The sequence below is a fragment of the Lithobates pipiens genome, unplaced genomic scaffold (genome assembly GCF_037356315.1).
Source record: "Lithobates pipiens isolate NorthernLeopardFrog02 unplaced genomic scaffold, aLitPip1_a1.2 Scaffold_25, whole genome shotgun sequence".
Lineage (NCBI taxonomy): Eukaryota > Metazoa > Chordata > Amphibia > Anura > Ranidae > Lithobates > Lithobates pipiens.
Window position 1 is genome coordinate 204,637,152 of NW_027507787.1, and position 23,780 is coordinate 204,660,931.

Here is a 23,780-nt window from a genome sequence, read left to right on the forward strand (position 1 = left end):
AGATAGAAAAGAGAAAAAAAAAGGGAAGAAAACTTAGGTGATGGAGAGTAACCCAACCGATCCAGGCTGTTGCCCTTACAGGAGGTTTAAGTAGCTCATACTGTAATCCTGACAGATTCACTTTAACTGGAGGAAGTTGTAACCAGGGAAACATAGGTACTGTCACGGGTGACAAAAAAGGGTCAACTGACATGTCCCATCACCAATTAGATATTTATACATATCAAACATATCACTTGTCATCTGGAAAATCAGACTGGGCCTAAAGTATGACTTAAAATGGTTATTGCAAAACTCAAACCATCATGTAGAAGGTGACGTCAGCCTGTTCTATGTTCATGAGATATCTTTGCTCTTCCTGTCCTCTACCACACTGTCACAGCCACACAGACTGTGAAATTTCCCAGCCATCTCACTTCCTGTGACAAACCCACAGCACCCGGTATGTATGTGCGCCTTGAAGAGCCCTCATTGTCTGCAGAGTTTCTGTATATTTTTTTTTTAGCTTCAGCTGATGCATCAAATTGGCTGCCTATAAAACTGAAAAAGACCCTGTGAATTGGCTAGATCATTAGACTGAAAAAACAGGCTTCCCCCATAGTGATTAATTTCTTTGTGATCATCATGAAACATCATGGAGCAAAGTCTATACGCTTACTCTGCAGGCCACAGAGCAATCCAAGGGATGATGCTTTAACATCAGAGCCAACACACTTAACACTTAACTTACCTGAGTGGAGCTACTAAAGCTTCAACCCCACTGAAAAACACATTCCATCTGCCAATGATAAAGTGGCATCCACCTTTTAAGTTCCAGGCTCATGCTAGGGGGGTCATTCACATCCTCCCTAAAAGTCCAATCCCTCCAGACATACCATGGAAAAAAGTCCTGAGGGGAAGCTGTTGTTTTTTTACTGAAGTTTAGCTGCTCCCGAAGGTTCTTCTAATTCCTGTTGTCAACACACAACATCCATGTATGCAAATGGACAATTGTATGAAAATATATTTTGATCAATTGGCAGTTGGATTGCACTAGTCTCTGCCATCCTTGTAAAAAGCAATATTAAGGTGGCGATAAATTGGTCTATGGAACCAGGTGTACTAGATAGAGCACAGAATAATATAAAAGTCATACTGCTTAAGTGCTTACCGTATATACTCGAGTATAGGCCGACCCGAATATAAGCCGAGGCCCCCAATTTACCCCCAAAAAAACTGGCAAACTTATTGACTCGTGTATAAGCCGAGGGTGAGACATGCCTGTCCATCCCTGTGTGTGTGTCCGTCCATCCCTGTGTGTCCGTCCATCCCTGTGTGTCCGTCCATCCCTGTGTGTCCGTCCATCCATCCCTGTGTGTGTGTGTGTCCATCCATCCATCCATCCCTGTGTGTGTGTGTCTCCATCCATCCATCCATCCATCCCTGTGTGTGTGTGTCTCCATCCATCCATCCCTGTGTGTGTGTGTCTCCATCCATCCATCCATCCATCCCTGTGTGTGTGTGTCTCCATCCATGTGTGTGTGTGTGTGTGTGTGTGTGTGTGTGTGTGTGTGTGTGTGTGTGTGTGTCCAGCCTACCTGTGTCCCGAGCCTTTGTCCCGAGCCTCCGTCCCGTGCCTCCGTCCCGTGCCTTGCCTCCTTGCCTCCGTCCCGTGCCTTGCCTCCGTCCCGTGTCGTGCCTTGCCTTGCCTTGCCTCCGTCCCGTCCCGTCCCGTCCCGTGCCGTGCCTTGCCTTGCCTCCGTCCCGTGCCCTCTTCGTCGGCGCCTCGGCGGCCATTGTAAAATTCAAAAGCCGCGCCTCCGCCTTCGCCTGTGATAGGCGGAACACTGAATTTCCCAGCAGCCTGTGTTCCGCCTATCACGGACATCGTATCATCCTCGTCCGTAGTACGAGGATGATACGATGTCCGTGATAGGCGGAACACAGGCTGCTGGGAAATTCAGTGTTCCGCCTATCACAGGCGAAGGCGGAGCCGGAGGCGCGGCCTTTGAATCCTAGAATGGCCGCTGTCTGTCTGCTCGACACGCTGATCGAGCGGGCAGACAGCGATGACTCGAGTATAAGCCGAGGGGGGCACTTTCAGCCTCAAAAAAGAGGCTGAAAATCTCGGCTTATACTCGAGTATATACGGTATCTACATCCAGGACCGTGAACAGTAAAAAGCTGATCATTGCTTGGACGCTGAGTTGGGCCATCTTTTTCAATGTATACATTTAATATTGGAGATATTTTATCTGGTTTCATAAATTTACAACTGAAGACTAAGCAACTTACATTGTTTATTTTCTGATCTCTTTGACTTCTTATTTTTCTTATGCATACATCATCTAATTAGATTTTGTACTGTGTTTTATGCTTCTATTAGACCGGCAGAGAGTTTTGACTTGTACCGAACTATGTTTGAACTATGAGGATCATAGAGGCCCGGTAATAATCAACAAAACTCACAATTTCATTACCACCAGCTAAGACTTATAGTGGCTCCCATCACACTAATAACTTATTCAAGGAGTGTTCTCAGGTATTTGTCTACAAAAACCCAGCAGAACCCAATTGTACATTTTGTCATTCATTATGGTGAGTACAGCACTACCAGCACAATATAAGTTGGAAAGTGTTATGACAGTGATTTCAATAATGAGAAGCTCATAATATGACAAGATGATACAAAGTAGTTTCTGGAGAAGAAAGAGGACATAGAAGCTTCATAAGACCTGACTGACTGTCCCTAACGTCATGGGTTCAAGAAATGAAGATAGATTTACAGAGTCTCTAAAATTTCAGGCACATTTACAAAGAATAAACAGACCTAACCTATAAAAATCCCATATGACACAACACCAATCTAGTGCTTGATGAAGTGTAGATGTGTGCAAAATGGCGGCAGGCAACCTTGCTTTTTAAAGGTCTGATTTTAAGTGTTTTCCGCAGTGTAGAAAGTGTGCTTGCCATCAATGTTACATCCAACATTTAATTACCACAAAAATTACCACCCAAAGATGTGGGATTTTCTAAAACAAATAGCAAGTTTCATGAGCAGCCAAAAGGAAACATGGCATATATAATTGTGCATCAGTATCCATCCTCTATGTGTTCTTGGCTTCCTTCTCTGTAGATCAGGCTCAGTGACCTCCTCCATGATTTTCTCCTCTGCTTCCCAGTGAAGGTGATGTTTATGTATGCCATGATATGCCAGAAAATAGGTCAGATATACAAAGCTCCAATATAGTAGAGTACTTTAAACAAAAGAAGCTACTGCTATTCTGTTTTCAAGGTGCAGATCTTCTTCCGAGAAGTTCTTCAAGGAAAGAACTTGGTCCTAGCAGTTGAAGCTGTACAGATCTGTCTTTATCTAAGAGATTATTAGGAGCAACTAAATACTGAGCAAATTTATTATGAAAATTTATTTAGACATATACACAATTTCAACAAAAATCTCACATAAAGCAAGCAAATTATTTTTTTTTACAGCATTTTCTGGAGAGGAAATGGAAACAATCCTTACAGATCCATACTTGAACCAGGATGGGCTGATTCTCAGATATCTGAGAATATCAGGAAATCCGTTGCATTCAGTCCACTCCACTGGGGTTGCGATTCAGCCTAGCACACCAGGGGCTTCTATCTTTATACACTATTTCCTATGAATTACCAGTGTGGGAACCTCCCAGAATGCCACACTCCACAGTGAATCTCCATTAGATTCACAATTTTTTCACCTGGAAGGGGGTAAGGCATTTTGTTGAGAACATTGGGATTGCAGAGTGGGAATTTCCCAGAAACCCATGTTCCACTTCTTTACTCTGCAGCTATAGGTCTCTGATTAAGTTATTATGTAGGTGGGGTCAGGTGCATCCTTTAACGGGATTGGGCTGGACTTTTTTTCTTTAATGATAAAAAAAAATGAATTGGCGCTGGCAATGTGGATTGCAAGAGAGGATATGTAGGATTTTAAGGATTCACTCAGTTCTAGCAAAACGATTAACACATTTTAGAAGACCATCCGAAGTTGTTTGGAAAGCAAAGACATTTCAGAAGTAGCTGTGACTGGTCAGGTAGTGGACGAGAATTTATCGCAAATAGAGACATCGTGGGGGACATTTAACAGATCCACACGAGTTTGCGTCTTTCTGTACAGGACAATATTTTCTGGCAATAGAAAACATGGGAGAGACGTTGTCACTTGAATATAGACAAACACTATTGATCGACAGGCTTTACCCCTTTACCCCTGCGCAGAGTACGTGTCCCTCCTGCTGTTCTACATGAAGTGGCGAGTCCTCTGCGAATCTATCTTGTCTGTCAGTTCAGTAAGTCATGTGTTGTAGATTCTAGATGCTCGTTTCGGCGCCGACTCTCCTTGCCTGGAGCTGGAAATTTCACTCTCCTCCGAAGACTGCAGCGTGTGAAATTTCTCAGATTTCAGGAAACGACTGTAGCTGTCATATTTCATGAGGTTAAAGATCTGCAAATATATTTAAAAGAATGATGAGTAGGGATGAATGAATCTGCCTGGGTTTGATTCGCCATATGCCATTGTACACTATTAGGAGGCAAATCCTGTTAGTAAATTCAGGCCTTTATCATTAAGCGATGAGGTTCAGAGTTGCCGATGTCATGTCCTGCGGTTTCGAAAATTGTGAATTCTGGATTTTCCAAGCACTGAATCATGGCTACCTGATTTATAAAGAGGGCTTTGGGATAAGCAGCCATAGTGTCAAGGTATGGAAAGTTTTCTGTAGGGAAAGGATATGGAGAGATTAGGGTCAGCTAAGAACTGTAAATTAAAATTGAACTAAAGGCAACGTTTTGGATAAACTGTAGAGGGATTAGAACCCCTATCAGGTTTTTAGAAGGGGGGCTTTTGTGTCCTTATTTTATGGTTAATTTGAGGTCAGTGTTCACCTTTACCAGCTGTCCCACCCAAAGCAAACATTTTACTGCAAGGCTTCCCTTTTAAAAAAACAAAATGTCGGGCTTATGTTTTTAGGGGTGTTATTTTACAGTTTTGATTTATTTTGGAGGTATATTGATTTTACATGTTAATAAGGCCTATTTTGTACTGTACAGGTTACACTATGTAACTTGTATTATAATTTATAATACAGGACTATACAGAATGAGCAGTACACACACCAGATCTGTACAGTCCTGTATTATGAATGATATGCCACCAGGACATGAACCAAATCTATGCAGTGTTGTATATAAGAAATCTGTAAATCTATACAGTATTGTATATTGGAAATATGTAAATCTATACAGTCCTGAATATTCATATTCATATCACTGGCATTTCTAGAGAATAATTTCCTACAGAAGGATGCAGGAACTAGACTTCAATTTATTGTGACACAGAAGTCACAAAGGCTTCTCTGAAAGGTGACACATGTCACACAGATGTGAAAAACGTGTCACATACATGTGGAAAGGTTGACGTTTTTGCAATACGCAGGGCCAATGATTTAAACAAAGTAAGCAACATGGGAAGAAATGTAACCGTTTTCTGACAGCCAATGTGATCAGACGAAGCTCATCATTACTTTCACTCTGCAGCTTGTACCTCCTATGATGTTGGCGTCACAAAGGCTTCACATTGACATTACAATCACCTTTGTTATTTACCTCTAAAGCAGCAGTTTTTCCACATTATTTCTGTTCTGCTGCAATAAAAGGAACGATATGCTATTATACTACCAGAACTGAAAAAAAAGGTCTGATGCAATTTATTGTCAAAACATGCATAATGAAAGGGGCTAACTGCACCTTTGCTCCCTCTCCCAACAGTGACCAAGAAACTTGGGGGGGGGGGGGGGTTGAGCTGTTAAAACACTGCTGGAGGGGGAACTGGGATGTTATGTCACTGCTGACAGGGGGAAGTGGAAGCAGCTGAACTGCTAAGCCTATTCTGGAAGGGGGGATCATGGGGAGCTGAGCTGCTGAAAATACAGCTTCGGTGCTTCTGCTGTATACTTTGAGGGTGAATTACTCCACAGTGTTTGCAGCACCAGAGGTGAGTGAGTGAGTGTTTTAAATCTAATTTGCTGCTTGTATAAACAATATACAGATATTTAAATGTCCATAACCTGGACAAATGTTAATTTTAAGTTTGGCAAAACTATTATTTTATTTAATAAAGAAATTACAAATTTAGCCTCAATTTTGGGGATATAGTGCCTATAAAATGATTTACCCCCTTGGATTTTTTTTTTACTGTCATAGAGAATTGAACCAGAGCAGATGAAATATTTGGACAGAGATTAACAGAAATATACTCTTTAATGCCAAAGTGAAAACAGATCTCTACAAAGTGATTTAAATTAATTATATATATATATATATATATATATATATATATATATATATATATATATATACAAATTAACTGACTGCTTAGTAGATGTACCTTTGGCAGCAGTTCTCAGCTTTGTACATCTGGGCATGCAATTTTTTCCTATTCCTCATTGAAAAACTGTACCAGCTTTGTCAGTTTGGAATGGTGAATAAACAATCTTTTTTTTTAAGTCCAGCCACAAATTTCCTTTTGGATTGAGATCTGGACTCTGACTCAGCTATTCCAGGTCATTGACGTGTTTGCCATTCTTGTATAGTTTTAGGTTGGTGCTTGGGGCCATTGATTTGCTGTAATAAAAATTCAGATTGCATGCAGACTGCATCATGTATTCTTCCAGAACTCCATAGTTTGTTGCTTTACTTATTTTTTGATCTCCAGTCTACCAGGGCCTGCTGCAAAGAAATATCTCCACAGCATGTTTCTGCCACCACCATGCTTCTTGGTGGGAATGGTGTATGTATAATGATGTTCTGCATTTTGGTCTCCTCAAACCAAAGCTTCAGATAAATTGTAGGTGTGCCATACAGGTTCCGATGAGCGGAAGTTCCACTTTAGGGTGGAACCCCGCTTTAACGTTTCATTCAATTTTTTAATTGTTGCATTTGTAAATTTGAAAAGCCAGTATAAAAGGAATAGTAGTGGGGAAAAAAAGTGTTTGTAGGTTTAACAATTTAAAAAAAAAAATTCTCCTTCAACAACTTCCCGCCGGGAGGGCATACATGGACATCCTCCCGTTTCAGCGGTTACACCGGTTACACCTGCGCTTACAGGCATCATACTGGTATTAATCTTTTTAGCCGGCAATTCCCTGCACGTAGACCAGAACAATCATAGCAGCAGTTCAGCCACTTGATTGTTCTTACAGGCAGCGGAGGATGTCTACCCCCCCCCCACGCCCTCCGGTGCTTCTACCGGCTCGCTCGTGTGATCACTGAGCCGGAGAAGGAATCCACCGATGTCGAAAGTTCACCATAGAGAATACCGGTGACCAGATGGTCCCCCAGCAGTCTCTATGACTCTCGGAGACCCATGTGCGATGTCACGTCCGCCCTGGCAGTTGTAAATACTGCCATGGACTCAACCGGAAAGCCAAGATCGCTTTTTTGGGGGGGGGGCTTTGATCTCAGGCTTTCCAGCCTGGAGAAGGGATTTGGGGTCTTATTGACCCCAGGTCTCTCCATAAAGATGACCTGTTATGCCCTATTCCTATTACAAGGGATGTTTACATTCCTTGTAATAGGAATAAAATGGATAAAAACATTTTTTAAAGGGAAAGTGTAAAAAAAGGAATATAAAATAAACAATAAAAAAGTTTTTTTTTTTTTTTTTTTTAAGTGCCCACGTCCCCGCATGCTCACGCGCAGAAGCGAAAGCATATGTATGTCACGCCCACATATATAAACGGCATTCAATCCACACATGTGAGGTATCACCGCAAACGTTAAAGCGAGAGCAACAATTCTATCCGAAAGACCTCCTCTGTAACCCTAAACAGTTTACCTGTAAAAAAATAAAATTTTGCCTATGGAGATTTTTAAGTACCGAAGTTTGGCACCATTCCACGAGTGTGTTCAATTTTAAAGCGTGACATGTTAGGTATCTATTTACTTGGCATAACATCATCTTTCATGTTCTACAAAAACATTGGGCTAACTTTAGTTTTTAACGCGTTTTAAAAATTGCATTTGCAAAAAAGTGACATAAAAAGTTGCAATGACCACCATTTTATTTCCTAGGGTCTCTGCTAAAAAAAATATATAATGTTTGGGGGCTCTGAGTAATTTTCAAGCAAACTTATTTTTACATAGAGGAGTGCTAAAATTGGCAGGGGGTTGCAAATAAGTGTCTCACTCGTTCCCATCTCAAAAAGATGGGAGATATGTAGTTCCTGTATTTAGTGGGTTGACACGGCCAGAAACATGTAACATGTCTGTAGAAACACAACTAGTGCCATACTGACACAGCTAGAAACATGTCCACAGAGATACAAACAGTTTCATAGAGACAAAGCCAGAAAAATGTCTGTAGACAAAAGGTGCCATACTAACATCAATATAAACACAAGCAGTACCGTGCTAACACAGCCATAAGCGTGTCCGCAGAGACACAATCAGTACTGTATTGACACTGGAAGAAACATGCACACAGAGGTAGAATTGGTTCCATACTGATACCTCCAGAAATATGCCTTCAGAGACACAATTTGTACCTTAAAGTGGAACTTTTGGTAATAAATAAAAATAGGCAAACAGGGTTTTTAATACAGAAGAGATTTGCTTTGTCTCTTCTGCATTAAAATAACCTACCTGCCTGTCTAACCCTGTACAGTTATCTGCACACATGCAGCTTACTGTAGAAATTCGGCAATGTCAAAGCTGACAGACCTCCCACCAATGTGTGGAAGTGACGTAATCCTCATCCAGCCAATGAAAGCGGCCAGCGTTCCATACTCGGAAGACGGCTGCTCAAAGAAGTTGGGGCAAGCGGGGATCTCCAGGATATCGCATCGCTGGAGCCAAGGTGAGCATAGATCCATTTTATTAACACAGCCAGCGATATACTCACAGAAACACAATTAGTACCATACTGCCACTCAGTGGCGGGTGGTGTTTTTTTTTGGGGGGGTGGCAGAGCGGCACTAGCACAATCACCCCACCCCCTTGAACGGCTGGCAGCGTGTCACTAACACCCAGCAAACCTCCCCACCCACTGCCTGCCAGTCGGTCCTAATCCCATCACCGTGGCGGGTTCCAGTGTCCTCCATTGTGAGGCGGGCAGATGTCTCAATGCCGCTGAGACATGTGGCGAGGTCTGGGAGTGTTCAGAGTGCAGTGTGGCAGGCTTGGGAAAAGCAGCTCTGGTGTCCTCTCCTGGAGCAGCTTCCGCCGTACGTCTCCTCTCTGCTCTCCTGGCACTAGACGTCCAATAGGATCGTCTGACGTTTTGGTAAATCGGGAAACGGACTTCGGACCCACTTCCTGATTGGCGGGGAGGAGATTTAGTGTGAAAGTAGCGAATTTTCATTTGCTAGTGCCACACAACTGGGTGGGCTTCAGGCGCAGTGCTCTGCGCCCCAAGCCCACCCTTTTTTGAAGCCTATTAGAGCCCCTGGCTCTAATCAGGTGCTTCAAAAAAACAGTCCCCCCATTTCAATACATAGCCCGCCACCCTGTTATGTAGATCAGGGGGCCGGACGGCACTTGTGCATGGATGGGCCATCACTGCTGTCACTGCCAGAAACATGTCTCCAAAGACACTATATGTACTGTACTGCCACAGCCAGAAACATGCCCACAGAGTCACAATAAGCATTATAGCGCCACAGTCAGAAACATGTCCACAGAGACACAATCAGTAATATACCGCCACAGTCAGAAACATGGCCACAGAGACACAATCTGTAATATACCACCACAGCCAGAAACTTGCCAACACAAGCACAATCGGTACTCAATCAATGATCACAAAGACACAATAGTACCATACTAAAAAAAGCAAAAAACATAGCTGCAGACACAGAAGATTCCACGTATACACCCATAAACATATCTGCAAAGACACAATCATTGCTGTACTGACACAGACAGATGCATATCTGAAGACACAAGCGACCCCTTACTGACAAAACCAGATAAATGTTTATAAGTAAAGCATTTTTCAAAACATTTTCAAAAATACCTACCTCTGGCTTCCATTCCCTTCATGTTGTTACTTTGCTTAAAGCGGTACTTTGACCTCCCAAGGAAGATCCTCCCTCTCTACCCCTTCACCCTTCCTCTGCAGGAATAGGGCTTTTGTTTTTTGTTTTTCCTTTTGTTTACGTCTTTTGTCTTATTGCACATCTGCCCTGCCTCCCCATGCACGTCACTCGCCTTAAACGAATGACGCGCACAATGCCTCGTGTATGTACGTCACATACCCCAGGAGGCATAGACTTTCATTGAAGAACAGGAGGAGGGGGTGGGTATTGTCCCTGAACCCGGTAGAGCCGGCAGGCCTCTTGATGACATCAGCGAGAACATGGCAGCAGGTCAACCTTGAATCCACTGGATGGGTGAGGATCTGAAATGTGCAGATACCACCATCGGGTAAGTGGGAAGAAAAAATGGGGAGGCCGGCCACAGTTCCTCTTTAACCACTGCCTTCCAGTAAAGCTGGATGCTTAAAATCCCATGAGAATGTGCTTCTGCGCTATTATTTTGGCAACTTTTATTTTTTGGGGGTAATGAAGACCTGTCCCCTTAAAGTGAAAAGTAATGTTCTGTTTTTTTTGCCAGTGCCCTTCCTAACGTTCTTGGAGATTCAGGTGACATCACCATGCCTCCCAGCAGAGCTGGGTATCCTGCAATGGGCTGGGAAACATTCTCAGAACTTCCAGCTCTGCCAGGGAGGCACAATGATGTCATCTGCAACTCCCAGAAGCTTTCGAAACAAAAATCAAGGTGTTTTTTTCTTTTTTTGTGAGGAAAGATTTTCTTGATCAATGGATTTTTAAAGTCATTTTTGTTGGAAGGGAAGGGCTGGTAAAAAAAAAAAAAAGCAGACCTTCTGTTTTTCTGTTTCAATATTTTTTTAATTAAATGCAGTAACATTTTTTACATATAAGTGTCTATGGGTCAGGCATTGAAGCCATAGCAAGGAGAAGATACAATGAATACTTTACTAGACCACATAAAAGTCATATAATAAACCATTAAATCAGTAGCAGTAATCATGGTGAAGAATCAAGGCCAGGGGAGAAAACCAGAAGTTTAAAGAGTAGGGAACAGCCAAGGTCATATGTTTTTCATTGAAAATTCTCTTTAAAAAAATGTTCAGAGTACGGGAAATTTGTTTAAACGTTACCTTGCCTATTTTTCCCCTCATCTGAGCTTATCCTGCCCACACTGCCCCTCCTTAGCCCCATACTTACATAGCTCTGGCACTTAGACCAGCTGCATTTTGCAACAATGTTTAATTGCGTCAGACTGGGCCATTCTTCCTGCTCCTTGCTTGTCTCCCGAAATCCAGGAGAGATCCCCACAGAAGTCTATGATGGTACATGTTTGGTATCTATGCCCCAAAGGAGTATGTAATTTACCTTAGTCAGACCTTTGCAAAGCAGACAACTCCATGTGTAGCCAGTGACTCATTCTGCCATTCACACACTATATCTCGGAGCCCGCCACCCATCTAGTAGCCTTCTTCACTAGTATCTTCCTTGGTGGCCTCACTCGCTAGTTTCCCTCTTGGTGGTCAACCTCATTATTCTCCCCCATGGTGGCCTCTTTCACCAGTCTTCTCCATGGTTGCCTCCCTCACTATTCTCCCTCGTGGTGGCTGCCCTCACCACTCTCTCGCTTTGTGGCCTCTCTCACTAGTCTCACTTATGGCGGCCTCTTTCACTGGCCTCCTTCTTGCATGATCACTGTAATGATACAACCAAAAGCATCATATTTGTGATTATTCTCATACACATTTTTTCATGATCCCACCAGATAGAATTTTAGTTACGAAACCCAGGAGCTTGCATTCACTATATCTGGTCTCCCACAGTACACGGAACATGGAAATGCAATTATGTTAGTAAATATAAACTGCTAAATTCCATTTCTCATCTGCAGTATATATATAGCAGTCTTGGGACTTCTATAGCCCCGTACACACTATCAGATTGTCTGCTGAGTTTTTCCTTCAGATTTACCAAAACCATGTAGTAGAAGGGCCTGCCTGATTGCATACACATTGAAACTCCTAAGGTTTGACCTCATATTATATGGTTTTGGTAAATCTGAAGGAAAAACTCAGCAGACAATCTGATAGTGTGTACGGGGCTTATCAGTGGTTAAAGCTTGTAGGAGGAGTTTTCATTCTACTCTGATTGTCCTATAAGGCTGCAGGACCCCTGACCCTCTGTCTGAACTGTGCTGATCACATGCACTCTCCCAAGAAAAAACACTCTCAAGCAATACACACCAAACAGAGCATGTGCAGAGTGACTCCAAAGGCTCCGTGTTATCAGGAGATGGATTAGGGACAGTGGAAGAAGGGGGGAATCAGGGAAGAAAGGATCAAACAGTCTTTTACACAATGTGGAGGATTAACCCCTTAGGTTTCACAGTGAGTATAACAAGCACCCTTTACTGCATATACAGAATGATTTCCCTGTTGTGGGTTTAGTAATACTTTAATTCAAATATACAGGAACAATATCCAGAGATGATTAGGAATATGTATAAACATTTTAACAGTACACTGTCAAAGAGAGGCCAAATGTTTATAATATGTATAACGTCATAGTTAGGGGTAATTTAGACAGTCAGTCATGTAGCTGCGTTAAAATTAACCCACTTTCACCCTATAAATTCTAGACACATTACACATTCTGGTAAGCATAGAAAATCAGTGTTTGAACTATACTCATAGCAGAACAACAGACGAGACCATTGCTTTTACTTGCGGATCCTTATCTCATAACTGGACACAGTTATAAGATTTTGAAGACTGTTATTAACAAAATCCTACCTGTGCTAGCTAGATAATAGCCAGCGGCCATCCCCTTCCATCCAACTGGATAGTCTGAGTTGGTGGCAACTCAATTTTGATCTCAAAGGCATAAAAATGAAGATCTGAAAACCATACCTAAGGGGGGGACATTGATTTGGGGGGTATGGCCCACATTTACTATCCAACTTTGGAAGCAGAAGATCAGTTTTTGTAAGTTTATTCCTTTTTATTTCAATATGGTTTGTGACTATACATCTAATTTTTTTTTAACTTCTGTTCTGTTTAATAAGCTAATTTTTGATTGCTCTAAAGAACACAGAAATCTGAAGAGACTGTTGTGTGGGCAGCTGTATTGCATCACCAGTGCCTGTATGCTGGGTTGTAAATTACTGTTAAGCAGGTCATAGACGGAGCAAATTTCTTTCCTGCAACCACGGGTCGGTTCTCCCATCAACACAGACAGTGTTGTCAGGGGCAGATAGTGATTATGGCTAGTGGCTATACCAGCCGCTAGCGATAATCGCATGTAAAATCCGGGCAGGTTGGTTGTACCCAAGTTGATCGATCAATACATTCAGCCTGCCCATACATCATGGGTGCTCAACCTGTGGCCCTTCAGCTGTTGCAAAACTGCAAGACCCAATATGCCTCTGCCTTTGGGGGTCATGTTCCTGTCAGCCTTGCAATGCCTCATGGGACTTGTAGTTCCACAACAGCTGGAGGGCCACAGGTTGAGCACCCATGCCATACATGGTTTGAATTTCGGCCAGTTCCAATCGAACCATCTACGGCTGCCCTTAATCTGTGTGAGGTCTGATTGCATGCAGATTAGTACCAGCATGTTGAAGTTATCATAGGTAGGGAGAAAGCTCATTGAATGACATGCACACCTTGTCACACACCCCTTGGGACTCCCTGTCTGTAATCCTTGACAATCACGGCCAATACTTGGAATTTGGCATTTCACGGCTTTACAGCTGTGCCAAACTCTTTACATTTCTTAATTATTGATGTAAATACTGTATACTCCAAAGGATATTAATTAGCTTGACAATTTTCTTGTACTCATCCTCCAACTTTAGCTTTTGAGTCACATTTTCACAGAGTTGCTTGGAACGTTCTTTTATCTTTATGATGCAGGTTATGCCATGATACTGACGCTCCAGAAATTGGGACCTTTAGCTAAATGTGTATTTATACTAAACTCCCTGACTACACACAGGTGAACTCCATATAACTAATCATGGGAATCTAGAATAGAATTGGCTGCACCAGGAATAATTTAGGGGTAGTTATTTTTTGTTTTGTTTTCATTGTAATTCATTTAAATTACTTTGCACATGTGTTTTCACATTTGTCTTTTTCTGCTGATCAATGTAAAAAAAGAAAAAATGTAACTTACTTTTCTATGACGTTACCACCTTCTAAGGGGGTAAATACTTTTTTTTAAGGCAATATAATTATAATTAAAATCATCTGAATCCCATATTTGCACATGAATGTTTAAAGAACAAAAAGCTCCACATACACATAGGTTTAATAAGGGGCAGGGGTCCTAATGTAATTAGTAGGGGGGCCCTGGTACTATGAGGTGTTTTTTGTAATAAAAGGAGGGGTCTTAGTGTAATTAGACTGAGTGGGTTCTTAAAATGTCAGTTGCTGGTATCATAAGGGGGGGCATTCTTGATGTTATTAGTAGTGGGGTTCTGGTATTGTGAGGTGTCAGTAAAAGGGTGTGTAATAAGGGGGTTCTGGTACTGTGGGGTATCAGTAAAAAGGGTAAGGGGTGTAGTACTATTGGGGTGCCAGTGCAACAAGAGTGTGGGGCTTTGCACTGTGCCAGTATGTGAAGAGGTTTACCTGCTCCTGAAGTTTCTCGAACATCAGAGGGTGAGGCTCTCTCAGGATCTGCTCCCCGATACGGGACTGGCCCTCCACATTGACTTGTGATGAGGCTTTGCTGGACAGAAAGGTGTTGAAGATGTGTTGGGCCTTTTTCTGCATCTGGAGACAGAACATTCAGAGAAATTGAAGTGGAGATCATTTTGTGTACAAGACAAATGAGGGAATTCATGACACATGAATGCTGGTCAATACAAGTGGGATATCATCAATCACTGAGGTATAATCTGGGTCAGGATAAAAGTAGCTGTGGAGTAATTTTCAGCTACTACAACTGCCTTAGTGCCTACTGCTGACCGGCTGTCTAGGAAAGCTTATCATTCCCACCCCAGCAGACACCATCATTAGGGTGGAGGGCTAAAGTTTGTGTACCATACCTGATCCCGTCCTTCTGTTCTCTTGAAATCTTCACACGCCAACCAGAAGAGCAGGTTCTCCTCACTGTACTCCCTCTTAAGGAAATCCTAAACCAAATCAAAAAGATACTCAGATCAGCATCACACTGAGTCTCATCTATGGAAGACTGATGGCCAGGAAGAACAACGCAACCACCTGGCCCAAAACTGGAGAGAGCTGCTCCAATTGTATTTGCCTGGCACATTATTTTTTTGCTTTGGAACAACATTTGTGCCAGAAACTGCAGAATACATGGAATGCCCTGGTCTCCCCAAGCTGATGCCTCTAAGTCTGGAGGAAAGTGTTTCTCATAGATTTCAACCACCATGTTTACCCAACTAGCTGAGCATCTGTCATTTTCCTCAAGTCTATATGCACAGACCATTAAATAGAAATGTCATTAGATGCAGTTAACACAGAAAGGGAAGTTCTATGTTCCTTCTCTAAGGCTCAAGGAGGTGTTACTAAACCCAGTGTAACTGAGCACTATTGTAATGGGACATGCTTCATATCACTGACCAGCAATGCAAGGGAACCTTCTTTCTCTAACTGAGCCCCGTACGTGGACATTCTTCTTCCCACCAACAACCAATGTAAGTAGACCTTCTTCCTTCCACTGACTTTCATGAATCACGGGTACCTTCCAATGAGTATGGAGATGAGGGTGTCCAGACAATGTGCCGAGTATCTCTTTCCATTGTGTGTCCTTTGAATTCGACCAGCATGCTAGTAACGCAACACAGCACGCACACACACACACTGAGATATATGCTTCCACCACCCATAAATGACATACCTGTCAGGAACCATCTCCTGATACATTTGGTCAGCATACTCAGAACTCAAGTAGACTAGCACACTGGCTTCATAGACCACAGACACTTCTCTTACTAACAGTTACAGGTTAGCTAAACCATGCAATACCTCTTATAGAGTTAGTGCAAACATCCACTTGTCAGTGACCACTAGTGGGAAACTCACCCAAAATCTAGTTGGCTGGACACACAGACAGATGCAAATCTCACATACAATATAGTGCACTCCAATAGTTGTGTAGCAGCTAGGTGATACCCAGAGCAGGACTTAGGGTGGTGGGGGCCCCTGGGCTTTAGTCACTTTCGGGCCCTACCTTCTATACATTATTGTATTTATCGGCGTATAACACATGCTGGCATATAACACGCACCCCAAGTTTAGGAGGGAATTTTAAGGACAAAAACTTTTAGGAGGGAAGTTTAATTTAAATGCCCATCAATGCAGCCTTATCGGTGCTCATCTGCAGCCTTGCCCATCCATCTGCAGCCTTGTCAGTGTCATTTGCAGGCTTGTCAGTGTAGCCTTGTCATTTGCAGCCTTGTCATTGCAGTCTTGAAGTTTAAAAATGGCGCCGGGTCCTCTCGGCAGCTCTCGGGTCCTCTTGCAGTCCCGAGCGGAGCCGAGAATAGCCGAGTGTACTCAGCTTGGCTCACGGTCACGCCCAGTCCATGTGTTATATCCATCACAGGGCGGGACTGGCCATGACTGTGAGCGGAGTGGAGCCAAGTACACTTCGCTATGTATCTCAGCGGGGGCCCCTATTGGGTGAGGCCCATGGGCTTGAGCCCAGTCAAGCCCAATGGTAAGTCCTGCCCTGGTGATACCCCTACACCTCTGAAATTCTCTGTACACTCCTGTGAGCTATAATCCTAATGCAGCCACCTTTTCCACTTTCCAAACACAGTCATACACACAGATTCCTGTCTAGCCATTAGGATCTATCCCTGCCTATGGAAAAATATGACATTGTCCACAAATTAGTATAAGAAGTTAAAAAAGTGAGATATACACAAGCAAACAGTATTAAAACAATAGAAATGAAACTCACAGGAAAATTACATCTCCTAATTCCGAGGTTGGATGAAACATGCATACTGTATGCCCCACATTGATGGAACCCCTCAGATTTAAACAAGATTTCATTTTAAATCTCTATTGTTACACCTTAGTGATCAGAAATAGTTCCCCTCTCTCAGATTATTGAATTGGATAGAAGGTGCCTAGAAGGTGACTAGTTATCACAGGTAGGAACAGAGCAGGGCACCAGGTGAGTGTGAGATAAAAAAGCACCACTTTATTTAATGTTCACTTACATGTAAAAAACCTTTGTACTGCTCCAGTGGTTAGTGTTGCATGCAATGGCAGCTCTCTCTGGTCTGGGTAAACCGACAGCAGCTGCAGGATATTGGTTATATCTTCAAAACCTCATAACTGTTTAAAGTTATGAATTATAGATCCAGATTCTTTCTCTCACTGGTCACCAATGTAAGAGACATTCTTTTACCTACTGGCCACTATATATAGACATTCTTAATATTGTAGACCACTATTGTAAGTGAACTGTACATTACACACTCCTGAGCACTGCTCTCTTTAAGGTGTGCTGTACATTCTATACCAGTTCACTCTAAAGTTATATTGTACATTTTAAACCTCAGTGGGGTGTGGTTGCATCTGGATACTACTTTTGCAGTAATTGATAACTAGACCTTCTTTAAAGTGTGTTTCAAAATTTCTAAATGAGAAACCCCCACTATATGTTTGTTATGTGTCCCCATTCGCACAGCATACATAAATAATTTAAAAATATATATATTTTCTGAGACAAAGTACTAGTCCCCTGTCTATCCATTGCGTGCAGAAAAACACATGTAATGGAATAGGCATTTTTTAATGGTCCTTTGTACTGGTGTTTAAGTGTGTATGTGACACTCTTGCTTGTGGCAGTTAATTAAGAAGTTTTTTATGAGAACAAGAAGTGCAGTCTAGACTGGAAGTAGTTTAAGATTCTAATTAACAATGTCCCTATAAGATATGTATATTATTTACCAAAATGCCCATGGCTTATTTATTCTTTTCAGTGTGCCCAAGGGGGCCTCAGGTCTTTTCAAATTTTATCAATGCCCCTGCTGAACATAGTATATGCTGAACACAGTTGGCTTAGTACTGTACACAGTTCTTGAAATGGACTGGTATTATGCCAGTATATTGATCAGCCCTTTATCCTCTCAGGATTTTCCACAAGACAGACGGAGGCTGCCTGACATACGGTAGGTCCTCAACCATGGAAAGTCCCCGCAGAGTGATGCGAACTTACCAGGTGACGCCTTCCTGTTTTTTACGATACCATCATGAAAGTCACATCAGATTACTTAGGGAAGAAAAGGGTGCTCAGAGAGATTGATCCACTATGTGATTGATCCATGTCCATTACAACAGATAACTCTAATGCTGGGTACACACAATCTGAATTTTGGTCATAAAAAGCTCTGATGGCGTTGCTCCACATTTTTTGGTCCTGCCCCAGTCTGACGGACTTCTGGAAAGAGGTCCGACGCATAACACAACAATTTAGGGAGTTCCCCATTCCGGAAGAGGCTGCATTCTTTCTTCTGCACCTCTTACGGATTCCCATTAAGAAGTACAAAAAATCTATTCTAAGCCCTTGTACACGGAGATTCTGACGGAATGTGTCCAATCGGACCGTATTGTCGGATAATCCGACTGTGTGTGGTCTCCATCGGACTGTTTCCGTCGGAATATCTGACAGACCAAGTTTTCCAACTTGTCTATAAAATTTTCCGAAAACATTCTCCTATCGGACATACTCCGATCATGTGTAGCCTACTCCGACGGACAAAGTGCCACGCATGCTCAGATCAAATTCCTAGACCAAAGCTATTGGCTACTAGCCTGAACGTAGTCCCGTCGTAACGAAATAACGTCATCATGTTATGTACAATCAGATTTTCCGACAACTTTGTCCGACCGTGTGTATGCAACAGTTTCGGACAAAATCCGTCGGACAAAATCCGTCGGACAAAATCCAACAGATTTGGTTGTCAGAATGTCCGTCAGAATTACCGTGTGTACAAGGGCTAAGACATTTGATAAATGCTGCGAAGTCCTGCATTCCTCTCTATTGGAACCAAAGTTCCCCCCTCCCCCTCCATTGTTCATTGGTTCAGAAAAATAGAAGAAATTAAAAAAAATGGAGGACCTGATTCTCATGGCACAGGATAAACAAGAAATCTTTAAACGTACCTGGGACGGTTGCAATACCTTCATCTTCTTGCTGGAGGGACGTTGCCTGCTATCTCCTTAGTGCCCTAGGTTGGCATGTCTGGCCCCCTGGGCAACGGCTGCCATTGTGTCTCACCTCTTTTCCTGTTTTTTATCCCCACCTTCTTTTCTGCTTCCCCCTCCTCACCCCCCCCCCTCCCCATTCCCTTTTGAAAAAGGTGAAAATTGGGAATGACAGCTCCCCACCCCTCTACTGAGATGGAGGGTGCCGTGGTGAACTGGGGTTTGAGTGATCCCGGATCCGGGTACGACATCCTATCTATGCCTCGAAATGGTATGATTGATGTACGGCAGATTCAAAAATTTTTACTTTTACAGATTACTGTTGAACTGGATCTTGCTCTGTACCGTGTTGTTGTGTATTGTATCCCGGGGACCGTCTTCCCCTGTTTGGAGATGAATAAAATTATATATTTGAAAAAAAAAAAGCTCTGATGGTTTTCCCGACGGAATTCCAACGGGATTTTGCTCAAGCTGTCTTGCATACACACGGTCACACCAAATTCCGACCGTCAACAACACATACACCGGGACTAGAAAAAGGAAGTTCAATACCCAGTAGCCAATAGCTTCCATTTCGTAGTTGAATCGGAGCATGTGTGAGTTTTTGCGCGTTGGAATTGCATACACACAATCGGAATTTCCGATAGAAAGTTTTTCCGTCTGAAAAATTGAGAACATGCTCTCAAATTTTTTCTGCAGGAATTTGGCCAGGTAAATTCTGATGGAGCATACACATGGTCGCATTTTCCGATGAAAAGCTCTCATCGGTCTTTTGCTGGCTGAAATTCCGATTGTGTGTACATGGCATAAGAAATGGGATTCTTGCCGTTAAATGCAATCTTGCACAACATTAATCCAGTCCAGAATCCAATGAATATTGTTAGCAGTACAAAAATAGATGAAAGGCAGAATAGCTACGTTAAGATGAAACCAAGTAGTACACACCATCAGGGCAGGCAGGACGCTTCCTTAAAGAGGAACTGCAGTCTGCTCACATCATTTGTGAAAAAAACATCTTTGCCATTATGAAGCTTCCCTCCAACCACTTTGCATATTATTTTATATATACAGTGCCTTGCAAAATTATTCACCCCCCTTGGCTTTTTACCTATTTTGTTACATTACAGCCTTTAGTTCACTGTTTTTTTTTTAATCTGAATTATATGTGATAGATCAAAACACAATAGTCTAAGTTGGTGAAGTAAAATTCAAAAAATATATACATAAAACTATTTTTCAGAAATAAAAAAACTGAAAAATTGGCATGTGTGTATGTATTCACCCCCTTTGTTATGAAGCCCATAAAAATCTCTGATGCAACCAATTACCTTCAGAAGTCACATAATTTGTGAAATGATGTCCACCTGTGTGCAATCTAAGTGTCACATGATCTGTCATTATATACACACACCTTTTTGAAAGGCCACAGAGGCTGCAACACCTAAGCAAGAGGCACCACTAACCAAACACTGCCATGAAGACCAAGGAACTCTCCAACCAAGTAAGGGCCAATGTTGTTGAGAAGTACAAGTCAGGGTTAGTTTATAAAAAAATATCCAAATCTTTGATGATCCCTAGGAGCACCATCAAATCTATCATAACCAAATGGAAAGAACATGGCACAACAGCAAACCTGCCAAGAGATGGCCGCACACCAAAACACACAGGCCGGGCAAGGAGGGCATTAATCAGGGAGGCAGCACAGAGACCTAAGGTAACCCTGGAGGAGCTATAGAGCTCCACAGCAGAGACTGGAGTATCTGTACATAGGACGACAATAAGCTGTATGCTCCATAGAGTTGGGCTTTATGGCAGAGTGGCCAGAAGAAAGCCATTACTTTAAGCAAAAAAAAAAAAATGGCACGTTTTGAGTTTGCGAAAAGGCATGTGGGAGACTCCCAAAATGTATGGAGGAAGGTGCTCTGGTCTGATGAGACTAAAATGTAACTTTTTGGCCTTCAAAGAAAAAGCTGTGTCTGGCGCAAACCCAACATATCACATAACCCAAAGAACACCATCAGCAGTTGGGACTGGGAAACTGGTCAGAGTTGAGGGAAAGATGGATGGTGCTAAATACAGGGATATTCTTGAGCAAAACCTGTACCACTCTGTGTGTGATTTGAGGCTAGGACGGAGGTTCACCTTCCAGCAGGACAATGACCCGAAACACACTGCTAAAGCAACACTTGAGTGGTTTAAGAGGAAACATGTAAATGTCTTGGAATAGCCTAGTCAAAGCCCAGACCTCAATCCAATAGAAAATCTGTGGTCAGACTTAATGATTGCTGTTCACAAGCGCAAACCAGCCAACTTGAAGGAGCTGGAGCAGTTTTTCAAGGAGGAATGGGCAAAATCCCAGTGGTAAGATGTGGAAAGCTCATAGAGACTTATCCAAAGGGACTTGGAGCTGTGATAGCCGCAAAAGGGGGCGCTACAAAGTATTGATTTTAGGGGGGGTGAATAGTTATGCACATTGACTTTTTCTGTTATTTTGTCCTATTTTTTGTTTGCTTCACAATAAAAAAAAAAAAACTTCTTCAAAGCTGTGGGCATGTTCTGTAAATGAAATGATGCAAATCCTCAAAGAATCCATGTTAATGAGGCAACAAAACACGAAAAATGTCAAGGGGGTGAATACTTTTGCAAAGCACTGTACTGTGATTCTGTACTTGACAAATATGCTGCAGAAATATCCCTCCACTGAGTCTGGCTGTAACCATTTTAACTGTGGGAAGCTGAAGCTGCTGCCTGTTCACTTCCTGGATTTACAGAGACACACACCTCCAGCTCTGCAGCTCTCATTGGCCCTCTTATGACTCATCCCTCCTCCCTTCCTGGCAAACTCTCTCGAGAGAGAGTGAGAGAGAGAGCTGTGCATGATGTTATAAGCCTAGGCTTTTTACCAGACAGGAAACAGGAAGTGGGCTGTATAAGGTATTTACTGGCAGCAAAAAAATGTTTTACTATCCAAAGTTAAAACAACAAGGGCAGAAGATTTAATAGATGGAAAGATGAAAAAATTACTAAAGGTATGCTTTAAGGTGGCCGTACTTCATCTGTTTTTTGGAGCACTGCCAGTGCTTATTGCATCTGCATTCAGTGCAGAATGGGCTTTTCTGTTTTTCTCTGCCAACCCCAATTCAAATTGAAAAAAGACAATAATACATCGACTCCCAACCAGTGGCTCAGGAGCCATTTGTAAGCTCTCAGGCATCTCTGTCTAGTTACTGGATCATCTCATGTGTTCTATACATATCCTTATCAGAATAAACATCAAATCACTGAAAATATTCACCATTCATAACTATATTTTGAAAGCCACCATCTCATCATGTATAGGGTCCTGTGAAAAAAATTGGATCATAATGGATGATTGGGAACCCTCAATGTCTCCCTAGAATTACTGTTCTGGAACAGTTAAATACTCAAATCCAAATATTTTTACATTCTGCTTTTTGGCAATGCAGCGACCTCGTCCGCCACGTCTGAACGTCATAATATTTATAAAAGCACTAAAGTGACGGATTTTCTGCTGGGCGGGTCAGTGAAGTAAGTCGGGGGGTGCACTGTTCTCAGACTTTGAGACTTGGTGGATAGATTTGTTCAGAACGGAACACTTACAGCATCCAAGGACAGATGGCTCCTTCTATGCTCCACCTCGGGCTGGATTTGCCATTAAGCACACTAGACTTGTGCCTGCAGGTGACCAGGACAGAGCGGTGGTTTTTCTCAGTATGGTATCTTTGAAAACAAAAGTAGTGGGACTTTAAATATGCCAAATGAGAACAAAGTCAGAATAAAAATCTATATAAATTTTATTACGCATAAAACATTGTCATAAACATAATATTAAAAACATAGATATGCATAAAGAAACTTTGCGATAAATACAAAAATATGCAAATCTGATAGATACATGTACTTGTAACTGGTCTACGCGTTACGCAGGATTTCCCGCTTCTTCAGGACCGTACATATATTGCAAGTGTGTTATATACAGAGTTTCTTACTCAATATCATAAATCATCAAAACAACAGAGGAGAGGAACACAGGATCTGTCTCAGATGGTTTGACTACCAAAGTTTGCCAGAGGAGAGGTGGATATGTACAGTACCTACCACAATAACGGCATATGTGATCGTCACAGAGATGCCTGGTTTACTTGGAATTTGGATTTATCCCCTCTGTCCTAAATAGATATTGGACATTGTTTGGAGTATATTGCTATACATTGGATATTTATTTCCCCCCTTTTGGATATTTATTTTTACGTCTGCCTTAAAAGGTCCAGACTATATCCTATGGGCAGGTAGGCAAAACATCTCAGACAGATCCTGTGTTCCTCTCCTCTGTTGTTTTGATGATTTATCATATTGAGTAAGAAACTCTGTATATAACACACTTGCAATATATGTATGGTCCTGAAGAAGCGGGGAATCCCACGTAACGCGTAGTCCAGTAACAAGCACATGTATCCATCAGATTTACATATTTTTGTATTTATCGCAAAGTTTCTTT

General features: G+C 42.2%; 1 protein-coding gene across 2 annotated transcripts in view; it reads right to left on the minus strand.

The window, feature by feature from the left end:
* Window positions 1-3,389: 3,389 nt before the first annotated feature.
* Window positions 3,390-23,780, minus strand: part of RGS10 (regulator of G protein signaling 10) — a 74,289-nt gene continuing 53,898 nt past the window's right edge. For both annotated transcript variants that reach the window (XM_077455474.1, XM_077455473.1), the window contains exons 3-5: window positions 15,121-15,207; window positions 14,702-14,845; window positions 3,390-4,465 (exon numbers count right to left, since the gene is read on the minus strand). In XM_077455474.1, the coding sequence (XP_077311600.1) occupies window positions 4,316-4,465; window positions 14,702-14,845; window positions 15,121-15,207 (381 nt within the window). In that variant the 3' untranslated portion in view covers window positions 3,390-4,315. The remainder of the gene's footprint in view (window positions 4,466-14,701; window positions 14,846-15,120; window positions 15,208-23,780) is intronic.